This window comes from Chiloscyllium plagiosum, chromosome 13 (genome assembly GCF_004010195.1).
Source record: "Chiloscyllium plagiosum isolate BGI_BamShark_2017 chromosome 13, ASM401019v2, whole genome shotgun sequence".
Lineage (NCBI taxonomy): Eukaryota > Metazoa > Chordata > Chondrichthyes > Orectolobiformes > Hemiscylliidae > Chiloscyllium > Chiloscyllium plagiosum.
The window spans coordinates 54,477,933-54,498,059 of NC_057722.1; the positions used below are offsets into that span (position 1 = coordinate 54,477,933).

The 20,127-nt window shown below is 39.4% G+C and overlaps 1 protein-coding gene across 2 annotated transcripts in view; it reads left to right on the forward strand.

The window, feature by feature from the left end:
- Positions 1 to 20,127, forward strand: part of ece2a (endothelin converting enzyme 2a) — a 284,563-nt gene that overhangs the window by 98,223 nt on the left and 166,213 nt on the right. Inside the window, exons 2-3 of one of the 2 annotated variants that reach the window (XM_043702448.1) lie at positions 6,156 to 6,439; positions 7,716 to 8,233. In XM_043702448.1, coding sequence (XP_043558383.1) covers positions 6,156 to 6,439; positions 7,716 to 7,889 — 458 coding nt within the window. In that variant the 3' untranslated portion in view covers positions 7,890 to 8,233. Of the gene's footprint in view, positions 1 to 6,155; positions 6,440 to 7,715; positions 8,234 to 20,127 lie in introns of those variants that run through there. The other variant, XM_043702447.1, reaches the window with a different exon arrangement.

Genomic DNA, 20,127 nt, shown 5'->3' on the forward strand with positions numbered 1-20,127 from the left:
CACCACCTGCAAGTTCTCCAAGCCTTCACCATCCTGAGAACTCCATCAATAAACACATCGACTTAGATCCCATCTACCTTCCCTTGTAAAAAAAGAACCGGAAATGACATCACCCACCTTAAGAAACCAAGACCTATAAACAGAGAGGTGGGACATACCACCAGCGCTTCACCGGAGACTCTAACTGATGATGTTACCTTGTCATGGTGATGAAATGTCTGAAGACAAATCTTCTAGCTCAGCAAGCTAACTTACATATTTATCAACCTGAGCTACAAATCTTCTCAAAAGTATTGTAGTTCCCTCAGTGTTGCTGGGTCAAAAACCTAGATCACCATCTCTAACGGCATTGTGGATATGCCTACACCAAATGGATTGCAGTGGTTCAAAAAGTCAGCTTACCACCAACTTGTTAAATGACAACTACTTGTGATAGGCAATAATTATTGGCCGAGCCTACGTGCCTCACATTCAGGAATGAACTAAAAAAAAGTAGTGTCCTCAGCTTGACCATCTTAAGCTGCTTACTAAGTGACAGTTTATCCAACCTCTCAGGATTGGTTAACAATTTTTCCACCACCCACGTAAGACAGTATGTTCTATAATTGTTTGGCATTTCCTGTGTAAGCTTTTTAAACAATGGTACCACATTTGCACTCCTCCAGTCCCTCAGCCCCTTAAGTATGTCTAGAAGATTGGAAAATGACCCTCAGAGAATCTGCTATTTCCTCCCTGACCTCCTTCAACACCCTAGGAAACAATCCATCCGGCCGTGGTAACTTATCCACATGCTCTCTCATTATGTGTACTTAGCTGATCCATAGACTTTGCAGTGTCCAGTGCCATCAACTATTTATTGATAACATGTGGCTTGGATCAAGATTAGCCAAATACTACCTTCCTATGATGCCGGCGATTTCGAGAGGTGGCCAAGATGGATCAGACACTCGGCAGTTCTGGCTGAAGATGGTTGTAAATGTGTCAAAAGCTTCTTTTGCAGAGCTCCACTGTCATCAGCAATGGAGATGTTTGCAGGACTTCCTTCTTCAGTTCATTGTTTAATTGGATGCGTGTTGCCTCTAGTGGGTCAGTCAAGAACTAGAGATGCACTGTTTTAAAATTAAAAGGTTGCTTTTTAGGGTAGAGAAGAGGAGAATATTTTGAACTCCGAGGGTTGTGCGACTTTGGAATGCTCTGCCTCTGAAGGTGGTGGAGGCAAGGTTGTGAAATAGTTTTAAGATGAAGTCAAGAGAATTCAAAACACAAACAGATCTGCTGTGATCTTATTCAATGCCTGAGCAGGCTCAAGAGGTCAAGTGGTCTGCTTCTGCTCCTATTCATGTGCACATGACTATGTTTGTATTTGTGACTGGAAATGACAGGACTGCAGAACTTTGATCCAGCTGTTTGCAAAGCTATGTCTTAGGCATGTCATTTTCACTATTTAGTATGAATGTGGTGCTGTGTTATAGCATCTGCAAGATGACATCTCATTTTTAGGTATGCCGGGTGCTGCTTCTTGCATGCTGTTCTAAATTCCTCATTGAATCAGAGTTGGTTCCTTGGCTTGATGGGGTTGAGTATGGCGATATATTGAACATGAGGTTCCAGATTATGATAGGATACAATTCTGCTGCTGCTAATGGCCAAGAGTCCCACATGAGCATTCATTTTGGGCTCCCAGATCTGTTCTTAACCCATTCAGTACAATGTTAGTGTCCCACGTGATGGAGCGTATCCATTATATGAAGACATGATATGAACTCCAAGAGGATTATGCAGTGTTAATTCCCACCAGTATTGTCATAGAGAGATGGTTTAGTAGATTGTTGAAATCGAGGTTGCCCAGATTTTCCCTCTTGTTAGATATTTCATGACCCACTGCTTGCCTAACCTGACAGAAATGTTTTTCAGCAGGTAGCCAGCTCAATACATAGTAGTGCTGCCAATCCACACCTGATGATGGGCATGGTAGACTCCCACCCAAAGGACATCCTGTGTCTTTCTACCCTCAGTGCTTCATCCATGGTGATGTTCAACAGAGGGACAGCTGTATATTCCTGATGAAGGGCTTTTGCCTGAAACGTCGATTTCGAAGCTCCTCGGATGCTGCCTGAACTGCTGTGCTCTTCCAGCACCACTAATCCAGAATCTGGTTTCCAGCATCTGCAGTCATTGTTTTTACCTGTACTGGTAATTAGCCAGAGGTTTTCTTACCTCATGTTTGTTCGGATTTCATGACTCCACATGGGGTCCATAGTTAATATGAGCATTTTCAAGATCAGTTCACTACAGGAATGAAGTGTCATCTTTAGTGGATCTGACCAAGAATGACCATGCTGTGCTGTGTTGATGAAGAGCTTATGCTCGAACCGTCGACTCTCCTGCTCCTTGAATGCTGTCTGACTGGCTGTGCTTTCCTAGCACTGCAATTTTTGACTGTGTTCAGAGACTTGGAATTTCCAGGAAACTGATAGTTTCACAACTTATCACAAACTGTGAATTTAAAGTGCAGGATGATGATCTGGCTCATTGAACGTCAAAACAACAGAATACCTGTGATACTAAAAAGTGAAATCTACAGGAATGTTTTGTCCTTTTTGAATTGGTACTAAACTATAATTCAATAAGCAGGTGTTTGACCTACAGCAACTGCGTGGGTGACTGAATTCTTATCTCCACTTGGCTGCTTGCATGTTGAATATTTATTTATTGTGTGGTCATAGTGCAGGGACTCAATTCATCCCATTAATCAGACTACAGAGCATATGGAAGGTATGTAGGCAGCATATTGAAATTATTTTATCCTACTCTTTCATCATGCAGATGTGTTTAATCCCTGTCTTGTGAGTAACATTTTCGCACTTGTATTAAAATCTTTGGGTTAATTTTTCCATGCTCTGGCAAATAGCTCTTTCTGGAGAAAGTGAGGACTGCAGATGCTGGAGGTCAGAGCTGAAAATGTGTTGCTGGAAAAGCGCAGCAGGTCAGGCAGCATCCAAGGAGCAGGAGAATCGACGTTTCGGGCATAAGCCCTTCTTCAGGAATGAGGAAAGTGTGTCCAGCAGGCTAAGATAAAAGTTAGGGAGGAGGGATGTTTTAGAGAACACCTCTGGGACACCCGGACCAACCAACCCAACCACCCCGTGGCTCAACACTTCAACACCCCCTCCCACTCCACCAAGGACATGCAGGTCCTTGGACTCCTCCATCACCAGACCATAGCAACACGACGGCTGGAGGAAGAGCGCCTCATCTTCCACCTCGGAACCCTCCAACCACAGGGGATGAACTCAGATTTCTCCAGTTTCCTCATTTCCCCTCCCCCCACCTTGTCTCAGTCAAATCCCTCAAACTCAGCACCGCCTTCCTAACCTGCAATCTTCTTCCTGACCTCTCCACTCCCAACCCCACTCCGGCCTATCACCCTCACCTTGACCTCCTTCCACCTATCGCATTTCCAGTGCCGCTCCCCCATGTCCCTCCTCCCTACCTTTTATCTTAGCCTGTTGGACATACTTTCCTCATTCCTGAAGAAGGGCTTATGCCCGAAACGTCGATTCTCCTGCTCCTTGGATGCTGCCTGACCTGCTGTGCTTTTCCAGCAACACATTTTCAGCTCTAAATAGCTCTTTCTGTTTGTTTGTAGCAGAAATCCATCACTGCATTGATACTGACAACAATGAAAGCTAGTGAATTGTTAATTATTCACAGAAACTAATTAACATTTTTAAAAGTGGTGATTTTAGAATGAGCCATTAAAGAATACAGTACCATCAAAATAAATTATCAGTCTGGGTAAAGTTAACATTCACATATGCTGCATAGGTTCAGTGTGTTTGATCACAGTCTTCAAAAAGACCAAAGGCGTAATTTCTTTCCTGAAGAACGGCTTATGCCCGAAACATCGATTCTCCTGCTCCTTGGATGCTGCCTGACCTGCTGCGCTTTTCCAGCAACACATTTTTCAGCTCTGATCTCCAGCATCTGCAGTCCTCACTTTCTCCCAGTAATTTCTTTCATGTAGAGGGTGATGGAGGCGAGTACAATTACAACATTTAAAAGGCATCTAGATGGGTATATGAATAGGAAGGGTTTAGAGGGATATGGGTCAGATTGGGATGACTGGTAGGCATGGACAAGTTGGACCATTGGGTCTGTTTCTGTGTTGTATGACTCCATGACCATGCTGGGACAGGACGTAATTCAGGGATTGTGGCTGGAACGTTGGCTAGAATTCAGTGAGTATTATTATGTCAGGCTGTGCCGTAACTAATCTATGGGATAGCTCTTCCAATTTTGGCGCAGGTTCCAACGTTTTAATGAGGAATTTGCAGAGTTGACTGTGTTGCCTTTTCCAGTGCCTAGATTCTACCATCCATTAGTTTCATGATCATCATCATTACTGAGACTAGAGGTTCACACCAGATTTATTCATGAATTGAATTGTCCAGCAGCTAAGTGGGGAATTAGTCTAAATCTGTGGATCACTAGAACAGTAACAGACCTGTTCCTGTAAATTGAAAAATATTGTAAAGCACCTTAAAGAAAAGCATGGAGCTTGGAAATAGGAACAGGGTAGTTCACATATCCTCTCAAATATGTTCTGTTATTTAATAAAGTTGTAGCTGATCTATAACCTGATCTATATTAATTGGAAGGTTCGTTAACAAACTAGCTGAAATGAATATTGATTTCAAATAATTTTGTGATTTGTTCATATATTGGTTTGATTGATAGCATTTTGCATTGAAGAATTATTTAAATTATGTTTGTTCTCATTACTTTTTGGATGAATTTAATTAGCTGCCCTTTTCAAAGCTTTTGCAAAACAGGCTACCCATCACCTTTGAAGTGAATTTGCCTGAAACTTCTGAAGAGTGCGAAGTAACAGATATTTTTGATGTGAAGCAATGAAAAGAATAACTACCCATAAAACTTAATTAAAATTTAGCTTGCTTTAGAAGTTGTGAATTATTCATTATTTTCTATTACAAAAGGAGTCAGCTAAGTTTAAACACTAATGTAATGTTGTTCACGTTGCTGCTACCAGTCACATGTTCAGTTGCTGCTTCATAGAATTATATGGTGTTCAAGCCCAGGGCAACACTAAAGTGAGAATGTTTTAAAGAGAAGGTGGATCCTGCTAAAACGTGTGATTAAAATCACTATTTCAAGTTCCAATAAAGATGGGGATAGAAACAAAGTTAATATTTCAAGTCAAAGATTTCTTTTCTTTGGAACTCCATATTATACTTCGTCCTGTCACAACCTGTCCCTGGTTGAGATTCCCCATCTTGTTACTTGTCCAATGGGACACCCCAGGTTGTTATGCTCCCAGGTGAAAAGCGATGCACTGGTTCCTCTTCATTGTTTATCTGCTGCTTCGTTTGGTCAGAACAAGGTGAATTTACAAAAGATACCTCCTTTGTGTATATCTTTCTCCAAAACCAAAGGAAGTAAGCTTTTAAAATGAGTCAATTTAACCAGGCTTTCTTGAGTCAATAAAAGGTTGAGTTTATTAGTTCCTAAATGCAGGAAGTAAAAACAGAACACACATACACATAGATTAGGAATAGGAATTAGAGGTGAATCCTAAAGAAGATAAATGCTTTTTAAAAAGACATATTGAACCCAGATCCGCAGAACATTAGCTGAATTCCTAGATTAACAGTCTAGTGTTAATACCACTAGGCCATTGGCTCCCCCTTTTCAAAGTTTACAAACAAGACAACACACTCATACATCAGGCCACTCCAGGGTTGAGTTGATCAGAGTCTAATCCCTGTTTTTGTATATCCCTAAAAGGTTAAAACAAAAACATGTGCAGGAGATGGCTTCCTGCTGAAAAGGCATTGGGTAGTTGTGATATTCGAGAATTCCTATCCAGACAGCTAAAGAATTTATGTCCACAGCCATCTTTTGGCTTTATCTCCTTGTTTCAAAAAAAATGTTGCAATTAAGAGTTCAATATGTCCAGACTTGATCCAGAAAAATTAAGGTAGACAGAATTTTCTTATAAACTAATTTGATTGTATAATATAGGCTCTACACCATGTAGATGTTATGGATTCTGTTCTAATTCCACGTTTATTCATAATGCACAATTGACATAACTTCAACAATTCTTTAAAAGTGTTTTCTTTATTTTCTAGGATGTGGAAATAGCTCATTGAGTTATGAAATGTTCATGAGCGGTTATAGATCAATCACAAATATTGATTTCTCAGCAATATGTATTGAAAAAATGGCTTCCAAATATGCCACCTGCTCAGGCATGGAATGGAAGGTTATGGATGCTAAGGCACTTCAGTTTGAAGATGAAAGCTTCGATGTAGTATTGGAGAAAGGTACCCTTGATGCAATGATGGTGGATGAAAAGGATCCTTGGAATGTATCACAGGAAACCACAGAAACTATAGACCAAGTTTTGAAAGAGGTAAGACTGATCATATTGAAAAGACTGTTTCAAAGAATGTGTCTTTCATTGATGATATTCACTTGCTTTCATGCATTGTGAGTTTACAATACAATAGATAGAATTTATCAGATATAAAACTTGTGTACTAACATGATCGAAACTGCTGAGGATTGCTTTGTGTTAAAGGTCAAATTGATTTAATATATAACCCTTAAAATACTAGAAACTATGTTTGCAGGTCGATTTTAACCACTACAATACCTTGGGGTAAAATTTCTACAAGTCTCCTAGTGGTAGTAGATTGGAACAAATTTCAGAGAAACATCATAAAATCCTTTTCTCTAGGCTTTTCGGTAGCCCTCTACCTAGATTATTGCAGAATAAGCATAGTCCTTTGAGGTGAAAACTGAATATACTGGAGAAAATCAGGAGCTCTGGCAGTATTTGTGGAGAGAGATACAGTTAAAGTTAAGGCCATATCGATTCATATTGGATGCAAAATGTAAGCCTGTTTCTCTCTCCACAGATTGCTCCTGCAGAGAGGGCATTGAGTAGTCAGACTGTCCATTATCTCTACCTTTTTAGCTTTTCTTTTGAGGTTTCCCTGAACCTTTATGGGTGTGACATTCTAGAATTCCTCCCTAGTCAGCCACTGAATTTACAAGCTCCAGCATCCACATACTTTGCTTACGTTAAAGTCCTCTGAAAATTATGTTTCATTGTGCTTAAGGTACAGATATTTTTAAACATCACTTAATTTCAGCCAGACTTTTTGCCTGTTGTCATTTTTAACCGAGTGTGTACTTTCCACATCTTGACACACACTATGATGATGATGTGACGGAGCAGAATTGAATCTCTAATTTCTAGAAAGTATGCAGCAAAAATACTGTTTAATTTTAATTGCATGTTTGCAATTGCATGAGTAGGATTTGCTTTTAGGACCAGATACAAAGTGTCTTTCACGTGTTCTACTGCCTCCGTTGCTGAAAAACTTGTGTCGGGTCCATAGAGAATTAGGAATCTATTCATTTCATGTCCTACACTGCAGCAGGTTAAAAGTTGAAGTCTGCAAAACCACTGTAAACTGAAAAAGTGTTTCTTTGGGATTTCCCTCCCAAGGTATTTCACTTGTTCACTCCATTGTAGCTGTTTCTAATTTTTCATTTTTTGCAAGAAGAATTTCTGATTTTTCTAAAGCACCATTAACTGCATATTGTATTGTCTCTCCCTGCTTGTGAAGTTCTTTGCTCATCTATCAGATATTTCAGTTGCTTTCTATATCATTTTACAGATACCATGTGGACAATTCCTGTGTAACCTATTGCTGCTGTCTGAATGTTCCATGCTTCTAAGTTCAGAGTTGATTAAACTGCTGTTGAACCTCCAGCTTTTAAGTGATATACTTTCATGGTTAGGGGTTTTAATTCCTCTTTTACAAGCTTCCAATGATCACCATCACTCTTAGCTCTGCAACAAGAACTTCTCGACTCTCTGTACAACCTTCAGGACCTTCCCTAGTGACTTCTCATTACTTAGAATGCTCTTCAGAATCAAAGTCAGAGGATGAAGGCAGATGGTGGTTTGAGGAGTTTAACTGTAAGACATTAAGAGTCTCAAAGTGGCAATTCCAGAAAACTCTAAATCATAACTGAGTTCTGGTTCTGAATTTGACTGCAAAATAAGATCAAAAGAACTAGGAGCACAAGTAGGCAATGCAGTCCCTCAAGCCTGCTTCACCACTTAATACAATCATAGCTGATCTCAACTTGTTCTCAAGTGCACTTTCCTGCCCAGTTTCCATAACCCTTTAACCCACTACTAATGAAACATCTAAGTCCTTTTCAAATTTAAATTTATTTCTTATTTTTGTGGGATTCAAGTTCTATCAGATGAGACCAAAGTTAAAGATTAAAAAGCATTTTATTACTGGGTAGTAGAAATGTAAACTAAATTCTTATCAAAGATAATTCTTGGAGATCCTTTTTAAATGAGGCCTGATTTGATGTTTTGACAGTTATGCAGAAGTTGGGCATAGATGGACTGGGAGTTACATATAGCACTGTAGTTCTGGTTGTGCTGAAACAACAGTATTATTGGGCTAAATTTTCAGAGGTGGGGACACTTTGAGAACCTTTGAAAATGAAAGCCATGACCCAATTCCAGGATTTCCACTCCCATTGGTCATAGAGAGAAGTCTGTCAATTGATCAATGATTTCTCTTGGATGCAAATAGTTTAGCAGATTAGTTGATGCTTGGGCTCCCAGCCCCACCTCATTATGCATTCTTCATTCTTGGCTAGACATGCACAGCATGGCACAAAGGGTAGAGGGGTCATAGGAGAGGTGTTGGGTGGGCTTTAGTTGGTGTGGAGAGGGCAAGGAGAAAGGTGAGAGAAAGAAGGTTGTTTACTGTTATATTACTTTCATTACAATTGGGGTGAAGTCCCAGAGCACCAAGGTAGAACTTTTCAGCAGCCCATCTCTGCACTTGGCCACCCTGTGTCCCTGTGTCAGAGTTCTTCTACAGGCAGCAGTCTAATTTTAGTTAAAACCCCCTGACTGAAATGAAAATCCCCCTCCCCCATTTGCAGACACTTTCTCCTGAAGGTGAGCCGATAGGCTGAGTGAGAAATTTCCTGCTACCTGCTTCCAGGGTGAAAATGCAACACATAAGCTATGAACAAGAACTAATTAACAATTTTGGCCAGAGAGAATCTCTCAGGTTTTTTTGTGAAATCATGGGAACCAGCACGGTGGCACAGTGGTTAGCACTGCTGCCTCACAGCGCCAGAGACCCGGGTTCAATTCCCGCCTAAGGCGACTGTCTGTGTGGAGTTTGCACATTCTCCCTGTGTCTGAGTGGGTTTCCTCCGGGTGCTCCGGTTTCCTCCCACAGTCCAAAGATGTGCAGGTCAGGTGAATTGGCCACGCTAAAATTGCCCGTAGTGTTGGTAAGGGGTGAATGTAGGGGTATGGGTGGGTTGCGCTTCGGCGGGGCGGTGTGGACTTGTTGGGCCGAAGGGCCTGTTTCCACACTGTAAGTAATCTAATCAGTGCAACACTGATTAGCTCTAAATATAACATGCTTTTAATGTCACATCACTGTCTGCCAAATAACGGGCTGTGTGAACTAAATTACCTTGTTTCTTTCATTCTGCACTTTATTTTCTTGTTCATTGGTTCATTCATTGTAGGTAGCTGGGAATTAAAGTTGTATGTTTTATTAGATTGCAAACTGATTTCATTGACTGGAAATGCCATCCCTTATGTCTGTTGTTAAAGTTTACATTTTTTAAAAATCCACTTAAATCTATTTATTTAGGCTACTAAGACTGCAAAGCCTGTACCTTATTGATAAGACTTTTTAAAAGCAGATTAATTTCCTTTATGGCTTACTGGGCAAATTCAGCACCCACTTTATACTTGCAATCAAAGAATGATTACAGCATAGAAAGATCCCTTTCATTGTATTGAGCCTGAGCTCTTGATAGAACAATATAACTATGTTGATCCCCCATTCTTTACCCATATCCCTACATTTTTTTTCCTTTCAGGTTTTCATTCAATTCTCTCTGAAAAGGCACTGTTAAATAAGTACCTTCATATTTACTTTTTTAGTTGTAATGTTGCAGTGTTTTGAAAAGTACAATGCACATTTTGTTCAGTTGAAGATACCATTTGGAGTTGTACCATTAGAGGGAGTTTGCAAGCAAAGCAGAGTTTAAATAGGCTGTTTAATATAAGATGCCATGTTGCTTATGATTGAACATGTCTTTGAACCACCTTTTTCAACCTGCCCCTTCAACAATTTTGCACATATACTCCCAGAGTCTCTCAGTTCCCAGGACCTATGAAATTGTACCCTTTATTTCGCCTCTCCTTAATTTTTTTTAACAAAATGTATCACTGTGCACTGAGAATCATAGGATTATATTTCTCTGTATTAAATCTCTTCTGCCACATACCAGCCCATCCCACCAGCCAATTTCTATCATTTTTAAGTCTGTCACTACCCCGTCACACTTCACTATACTTCTAAGATTTTGAAATTGTTATCGGCAGATTTTGAAATTGTGCCATGACACCTTAAGTCTAAATCAATACTTTAATATTAGGAAAATCATTGGTCCCAGTACACTGGGAAACATCTCTATTTCCTGTCACTCAGCCAACTATGAATCTATTATAGCCTGTGTGTCTTCTATTCTGTAGGCATTCATTTTGCTGACAAACTTATTATGTGGCATATTATCAAATGTCTTTCGGAAGTTCTTACGGACCATATCAACCATATTATCTTCATTAATCTTCTCCATTTCCTCATCAAAAATGTCAATCAAGTTTGTTGAACAACATTTGCATTTTACAAATCTGAATTTACTTTCCATAATGAATCCACACTTGGCTGTTATTTTTGTCCTGGACATTCATTTCTACAAGCTGTTACCAATGAGTTTAAACGTTTTGGCCTTAATAGCAAGATGATTTGAGTACAAGAACAAGGATGCCTTGCTGCAATTATACAGTGTGTTGGTGAGGCCACACCAGGAATATTGTCTGCAGTTTTGGTTTCCTTATCTGAGGAAGGATGTTCTTGGTATAGATGGAGTGCAGTAAAGGTTTAGCAAAATGACTCCTCGTTTGGCAGGACTGATGTATAACAAGAGTCTGAGTTGGTTAGGATTTTAATGATTGGAGTTTAGAAGAATGAGAGGAATCTGATCGAAACTTATAAAATTCTAACAGACTAGACAGGCAGGATTGTGGGGGATTGCAGGACTAGGGATCATGGTTTAAGGATAAGGGGTAACCATTTAGGACAGATGAGGAGAAATTTGTGCACACAGGAAGTGGTGAGATTGTAGAATTCACTACCACAGAAAACATTGTGTATTCAAGGAGGAGGTAAATATAGCTCTTGTGGCTGAAGGGATTCAGGGATATTGGGTGAGGTGTGGGGTGGGATCAGAGTATTGAACTCATTATGGAAAGTAAATTCAGATTTGTAAAATGCAATTGTTGTTCAACAAACTTGATTGACATTTTTGATGAGGAAATGGAGAAGATTAATGAAGATAATATGGTTGACATGATCATATTGAATGGTGGAGCAGGCTTCAGGAGTTAAATGGCCCACTCTTACATTTCTATCACCGCTCTTTATTTGTATAATGAGAAATATTTGATCCACAATCTATGGTATTAATAGAAGAATCCTGTGAATACTCCTTCCATGGCCAGCAAGTCTGAGCATGGGACTTGAACACAGGCTTTCTTGGTGAGAGACAGGAGCGCTACTCTCTGAGCCTCTTGGCTCACTGACATGTGGTGCCTTACATGATCAAATAGCTCGACATTACTCATTATCCAAGTGTGCACATGAAAAGTGGTAACTAGACTGATGTACAAAAATGTAATAGCTCATTCACAGCAAGCGCCTTCAGGAGAGAGGAGAAAAGCACTACACCATCCAAAAAAAAGTACCCTTTTGAAATGTTTTTATGCTGTAGCTGCATATCAAGTGATAGATTCTTAAATTTCCAGAACTGTTGATCCTCAATTAATGAGCCTAGATATATAGAAAGGCAATTTTTTAATATTTAAAAATGTATCAAAAATTGTTTTTTTTCTGTCTTGTTTTTATCTGTGTGAATCTGTTGTGTCAAATCATTTTGATTGTCATGTGGTTTGATGCATTGATTCTTGGCTCTCATCCAAGTTAAGTCACACTCCGTTTATATTCTGACTAATATCAGACAATCTCAAACAGTATCTGTCAGGGTCTCCCAGTGGCACTTGCAGATAAAAGCATCTACACCACGTACTTTAAGGGATGATGTCAGCAAATCCCTGCAGGGAGTGAGCATTTCATCTGCTATTCGCTTTGTTGGGGATGTGATAATTAGGCAGCATGTTATCTGTCAGCATAGACACATTAATATTCTGCACACATCCTCACTCTCTGCATGAGATTTCACCTCAAGAATCCCATTTATTTTCTAAACTCTATGAATCAAGTCTTTCCTAGGGAGAACAGCTATTGCTTTTAGATGTTTACTTTCTCTCATTCCACCCTCCCCAGTAAATACATGTAACAATATTTGGAACTGTTTCTAACAGTAAATTGTAAAAGATGGAAAATATGTCTCATTATTATAGCAAAATATATTGACAGTTTAGGTGAATCGGAAATTGTAAATAGTATTAGATTGTTTCAATTTCTCCACTGAGATTCAAACACAGCTTCAATAGATCAATAAAACATAGTGAGAGAGTTGGTGATGCAGTATGTTGGCACTGATTTTTCACCCATGGGATTTTAGCTTTAAACTAGCATAGGCAGAGAAGATCAATTGATCCAAAGAATTTTTTTTTAAAAGTATTTTTGAATATGGTCTAAGCTCATTTTTTGATAACCAAACTTGCATGTTTGGTGATTTAGAAGGATTATTGGAATTATTTGAATGTTAATGATTTAAAATTACTCTTTGATAAACAATCCTTTCAGCCTATCGTTTTTTCATTTGGCTCTTTTTTTTGACTCTCAAATTTATGATCAGTTTGATGGTAAAGCAAAATAATTTGCATAAAAATAACTGCCAAAGTAAACAAATTACTAATAAGCAGTGAAAAATGAATAAATACTTTAGTAAAGCTTTTGACAGGGTCCCGCATGGCAGGCTAGTCATGAAGGTTAAGTCGCATGGGATCCAGGGAGAGCTAGCTAATTAGTTTCAAAATTGGCTCAATAGTAGGAAGCAGAGAGTGATCGTTGAAGGTTGTTTCTCAGACTGGAGGCCTGTGACTAATGGTGTGCCACAGGAGTCGGTGCTAGGACCTTGTTGTTATTTACATTAATGATCGGAATGTGAATGTACAAGGCATGATTAATAAGTTTACGAATGATACAAAATTAGGAGGTATTGTTGATAGCAAGGAAGGTTATCAAAAATTACAGAGGGATCTTGATCAGATGGGGAAAAGGGCTTAGGATTGGCAAATGTAATTTAATAGAGATAAAGGTAATGTGAGATGTTGCACTTGGGAACGTCAAACCAAAGTAGGATTTATACTGTAATTGATAAGGCTCTGAGGAGTGTTGAGGAACAGAGGGACCTAGGAGTACAAGTACATAGTTCATTGAAAGTAGAGTACAGGTAGACAGAATGATGAAGAAGGCAATTAGAATGCTGGCCTTCATCGGTTGAGGCACTGAGTGTAGGAGTTGGGATGTCATGTTACAGTTGTATAAGTCATTGGTGAGGCTGCAGTTGAGGTATTGTGTACAGTTTTGGTCACCCTGTTTTGGGAAAGACATAGTTAAACTGGAAAGAGTGTAAAGAAGATTTACAAAGATGTTGCCAGGACTAATAGGCCTGAATTATAGGGGGAGGTTGGCCAGGATAGCATTTCATTCACTGGAGTGCAAGAGAATGAAGGGTGACCTTATAAAGGTTTAAAAAATCACGAGAGGCATAGATAGGATTAATGCATATAGTCTTTTCCCCAGGATGGGGAATTGAAAATTAGAGGACACAGGTTTAGAGGTAAGAGGGGAAAGAGTTAAGAAGGACCTGAGAGGTAAGTTCTTCGTGCAGAGAGTGGTGTATATGTGGAATGGGTTGCCAGAGAAAATAGTTATTCCTGAAGAAGGGCATGTGCCCGAAACGTCGAATCTTCTGTTCCCTAGATGCTGCCTGACCTGCTGTGCTGTTCCAGCAATAAAGTTTCAGCAGAGAAAATAGTTGACGCAGGTATAATAGCAACATTTAAAAAGCATTTGGATAGGTACATGAGTAGGAAGGGTTTAGAGGATATGGATCAAATGGGGGCAGTTGGAACGAGTTGAGTGGGCACAATCGTCAGCATGGACCAGTTTGGGCCAAAAGGCCTGTATCCATGCTGTATTACTTCATGACTCTAATATTTTCTGTCTGAAAATTGTTTGTGTCTGTCATTTAGATTGTTTTGTGAATATTAGAAATATCAAACTTAAAAATCACAACACACGGTTATAGTCCAAAAGGTTTATTTGGAAACACTAGTTTTCAGAGTGCTGCTCCTTCATCAGGTGGTTGTGGAGTGTAAGATCATAAGAGACAGAATTCATAGCAAAAGATTACAGTACAGTAGTGCACCATGCCTCCGGACATCCTTACTTGCAGCATATGAGATCAACAACGTTAGCCAAGTCACACGAGTACCTGCTGCGTACATGGTGGGTGGTGTCCCCACAGGTAATGGTGGTATCCGTGTTGACACTCTGATGCTTGGAGTGGTTGCAATTGACAGGTTGTACGTTGTTGAGAACAATGTAGTCCGGAAGGCTGTGCAGTTTGGTGCGAACAATCATCTGTTTAAGCTCTGGCAATTGTTTAAAGGCAAGAAGTGGAGGCATAGGAAAGGTCATGGACACATGCACGCATGCACACATATGAGTCTATGGGATGAATTTATATTTGCAGAATTAGATTTGCAGATACATTCTATTTTGCTCGAAAGATGCACAATCTGCAGGCAGTTAATGCAGATAGTCAATCAATGTAATATTGTGTAAATTCCACTTTGGAAATAGAACCAGGCTGACTCAGGATTGGGATACAGACAGACTCTGACTTCACATCGTTAATGCATTGTCTGAGCAGAGTTTTCACCTTTTGTTATAAAACCTTAAGTTACCTTGAGAAAGTGGCTTAAAAGAAGTTCTGGGATTTACATGTTAATGAACCAAAACCTGCAACCCATTCTAAAAGATGAAAGACTTAACAATCCAGGTTTGTTCAATATATCATTTCAGTTTCATGACACTGTAATCTTTTGCTATAAATTCTGTGTCTTATGACTTTATACTCTACAATCACCTGATGAAGGAGCAGTGTACCAAAAGCTTGTGCTTTCAAATAAAACTATTGGGCCATAACCTAGTGTTATGTGATTTTCAACTTTGTCCACCCCAATCCAACACTGACTCCTCCACATCATAGAAATATCAATGCCTATTCAAAGAAAATCACAGTTTAATGTCATCCGGTCTGATTGATATGATCTTTTAAGACAGTCATTAGTTGCAAAATTTCAATTTACCAATTTCAGAATCTCTGACGAAGTGTAACAATCCACATCAAATTTCAGTGTAATGGTGAATTGCACCTACTCCACGTCAGATTTAAGATACGAACAAAGAATAGATAAACTTCAGCGATTCAGCTTAGAAAGAAGGTGCCTGAAAAGTGATCTTATAAAGATATACAGATTGGTCAGGGTATAGAGAGAGGAAACCCAAAATATTGTTTTGAATTATGCTGTGCAAGTAAAGCCAATGGAACAGTTTCAAACTAGTACAACACCGATTAAGAACATATATTAGGAAATTCTTGAATATATGAAATAAACTTCTACAGAGAATAATGAAGGCAAGACCATATAATTACTTTAAGTAACAATTGGACGTCATAAAGGAAGGATTTAAGGATGAATGAATTGAGGCAAATGTGAGCTTCCCAATAGGCAGGATGGAGGAGTATTTGGAACGTTGGAGACAAAGTGACTCTGTTAAAAGGGGAAATTGCTTTTATTTATGCATTGACCTGTTTGATTGACAGCATAAGCTATACCTTATATTCTATTTCTTAAAAATAAAATTGTGAAATAAGAGTGTTTGGAGTCATCAGAGTGCACAATGTAAAAATACTAAGTATTCTGAAGAGACTTGTCCTGAGTGCTGTACCCCAGAAATGTATTGCCCATTGTTTTAGACATGAGAGTGCAATACTCAGAAGAATTGCATATATATGTGCACCAAGATCCCTGAATGGACCGATTTATCTATTTGCTCCTGCCCTTTTCTCAGTGCCAATGAGTGTTCTCCCAATTATATGTTATCTGTTGTTAAAAAGAATATAAGCAAAAATAGTCAATTCTCAAATGGTTAGAAGTGTGTTTTATAATTAAAATAGATTTAGAAAATTATAATTTGTGTTAATTATAAGCTCCAAAAGGTGTGTCGTAATTCATAATTCTGTATGAATACCCATCCTTCCTTGTCCTTGCAACAAGTGGCTTCTTAGGCCATTTCAGGAGTAGTGAAATATCAACCACATGGCTGGAGTCAATACTATGATAGACCAGGTAAGGACAGTGCATTTCCTTCCTGAGGGACATTAGTGAACCAGGTAGGCTTTTACAGCAATTGATGATACTTTGATAACAATTGCTAAGATTAGACATACATTTCCAATTTATTAGATGAATTTAAACTTCACCAGCTGCTATAATAGGATTTGAAACTATCCCCTGCCCTGAGCATTTGTGTGGGCCTTCAGATTACTAATCCAGGGATGCTACTATTATGCGCAGGCAAACGTCTTTAAAATAGAAACCTTAACAGCTCATAGGCACCTTTTGGATTTTCATGCATTTATTATTTATTCATTAAAATACAAGCAAAGGGATGTCACCTGCCATGCCACTGTTCCATGACAACTTCAGTGTAATTAGTCTATTTTTATGCATTTACATTGAAGCTAGTTTTGTGTGAAGTTAAAAATCACACGACACCAGATTATAGTCCAACAGGTTTAATTGGAAGCACTAGCGTTTTGAGTGCTGCTCCTTCATCAGGGTGGTTGTGGAGTGCACAATTGTAAGACACAGAATTTATAGCAAAAGTTTACAGTGTGATATAACTGAAATTATACATTGAAAAATCCCTTGATTGTTTGTTAGTTTTGTGTTGTCCACTTATTTGGAGCCAATGTCAGCTTTTTCTTGATTGGCATATATGAGAATGGCAGCTGAGGCCAATGTTTGATTCCATTGACTCCTTGAATAATTTTGTGGATGAGAGATTGTCTTTGGGACTGTCATTCTGTATGACTGTGTAATCCAGCAGGCAGGAAGGCAGTGGATAAATTTAAATCCCGCAGTTTTCTATAATTTTCAAGAAATTCACATAGCTGCATTGTGAAGTCAGCTGATTTGATTTTCTTCGTTCTCAGCAGCACTAAAGCTTACTTTTATTTAAATATTTTGTGTACCTAAACTTAATGATTGGAGTGCTGTGTGATATTCTCTCACTCATTAACACTCCAGCAGTTTCACTCTGCATACCAATATTGACTGAACTTTATGCTAATTTACATCATTTGGCTATAACTCAATTTGAAACAGCTGTAAGTTTAAACCTGTTGCCTAACACTTCAATAGAAGTGTGAACATTTTCTTGCAGATAATTCACTCCTATTACTATGGCAACATTTTGTTACTATAGCAACAATAAACCAACTCAAATGGCAAATTTCAGTCTTGTTTATAGGAGTAAGGAAGCTCAAATTAAATTGCCTTGCCTTAAACTTAAGCAGATTCTGTTTGCCTGTGTCATTAAACTGCATGGATTTGTCAGGGGACTACTTAACTCTTATAAAATCACTGGAAATGCACATGTATGGTTAAAACATACATATACTACACTTGATGCACTGTTTAAAAACATACATAAATCATGTTAGAACTCTCCTTATATCATAATATTGAAATTGAATTTCTGCTCGATGGTGAACATTTTATAGGTTCTTGAATGTTGCTGTGTAGGGAATAGTATATTATAATTATACTGTGGCAATAATGTCTTAGTGTTTTTTAATCTGTGATGAGTGTGCAACTGACTATAATGTAAAGCTCAATGGACTGTGACTGTAATGAGTTATTTGGGGAGAAAGTCAAGTTTTTTTTTTGTATAGGGAGAGAACTCTGAGGCTGTGGAATTCATTTCCAAGGCCTGTGGTTGAAGCAGAAAGTGTGTCAATATTCCAGACGAGACTGTTAATAATGGAAGAGCCCAACACATCAATGCAAAAGATGAAGCTGAAGCATTCTCAGCAATGTTCAGCCAGAAGTGCTGAGATGATCCATGTTGGCTTCCTACAGTGCTCCCCAGCATTACAGATACCAGTCTTCAACCAATTTGATTCACTCCATGTAATATCAAGAAACAGTTGGAGGTACTGGATACTGCAAATGCTTTGGACCTGACAACATTCTGGCAATAGTACTGAAGATTTTTGTCTCAGAATTTGCCAATCCCCGAGACAAGTTTTTTCCAGTACAGTTAAATCACTGGCATCTACCCGATAATGTGCCAAGGTAACCTGTACATAAAAAGCAGAACAAATCCAAGCCGGCCAATTACCATCACCACCCCCCCGTGTCCCCCCATCAGTCTGCTCTTGATCATTGGTAAAATAATTGAAGGTGCTGTCGAGGAGTGTTGTCTCAGCAATAACCTGCATAGTGATGAATCAGTTTGGGTTCACCAGGACCATTCAGCTCATGACCTCATTACAGCCTTGGTTCAAATATGGAAAAAAGAGCTGAATTCCAGAGGTGAGATGAGAGCTGTTGGCATCAAGGTTGCATTTAACCCAATGTGGCATCAAGGAACCCTAGCAAAGCTGGAATCAATGGGTAGCTGGGGGCAAACTCTCAGCTGGTTGGTTATACCTGTCACAAAGGAAGATGGTTGTTGGTATTAGAGGTCAATCATCTCAGCTCCAGGACATTTCTGCAGGAGTTTATCAGGGCAGTGTCCTAGGCCCAACCACCTTCAGCTGCTTCATCAATGACCCACCCTCCATCATAAGATCATGAATGGGGGTTTTCACTGATGATTGCCCAATGTTTGATACAATTTGTGAGTCCTCAGATATTGAAGGATTCATTTGCCTCAATTATTTTACTAATGATCAAGAGCAGACTGATGGGGGGACGCGGGGGGTGGTGATGGTAATTGGCCGGCTTGGATTTGTCCTGCTTTTTATGTACAGGTTACCTTGGCACATTATCGGGTAGATGCCAGTGATTTAACTGTACTGGAAAAACTTGTCTCGGGGATTGGCAAATTCTGAGGCAAATGCAACAAGATCTGGACAATATTCCAGTGTGGGCTGACAAGTGGCAAGTAACGTTCACACCATAAAAATGCCAGGCAACGACCATTTCCAATAAAAGACAATTTAACCATCACCCATTGGTATTCAATGGTGTTACTATCTCTGAATCCCCTGCCATCGACACTCTTGTGGTTACTATTAACTAGAAACTCAACTGGACTCACCACATAAACACTGGCTACAAGATCAGGTCAGAGGCTATGAATACGTTGGCAAGTAACTCACCTCCTGACTCCCCACAGCCTGTCCACTATCTACAAGGCACAAGTCAGGAGTGTGATAGAATACTCCGTACTTGTCTGGATGGGTGCAGCTCCAACAACACTGAAGAAGCTTGACACCATCCAGGACAAACCAGACTGTTTGATTGGCACCACATACAAGAGCATCTACTCCCTCCACCACCGAAGCTCAGTAGCGGCAATGTGTCTACAAGATGCACTGTAGAAGTTAACCAAAGTTTCTTAGAGTGCACCTTCCAAACTCATGACCACTTCCATTTAGAAGGACAAAAGCAGCAGATACATGGGAACTACACCACCTGCAAGTTCCCCTCCAACCCACTCCCATCCTAATTTGAAAATAAATTGCCATTCTTTCACTGTCACTGGGCCAAAATCCTGGAATTCCCTCCCCTAATGGCATTGTGGGTTAACCTACAAAATGCAGATTGCAGCAGTTCAAGAAGGCAGCTCACCACCACCTTTTCAAGGGCAACTAGGGATGGGCAATAAAATGCTGGCCAGCCAACGATGC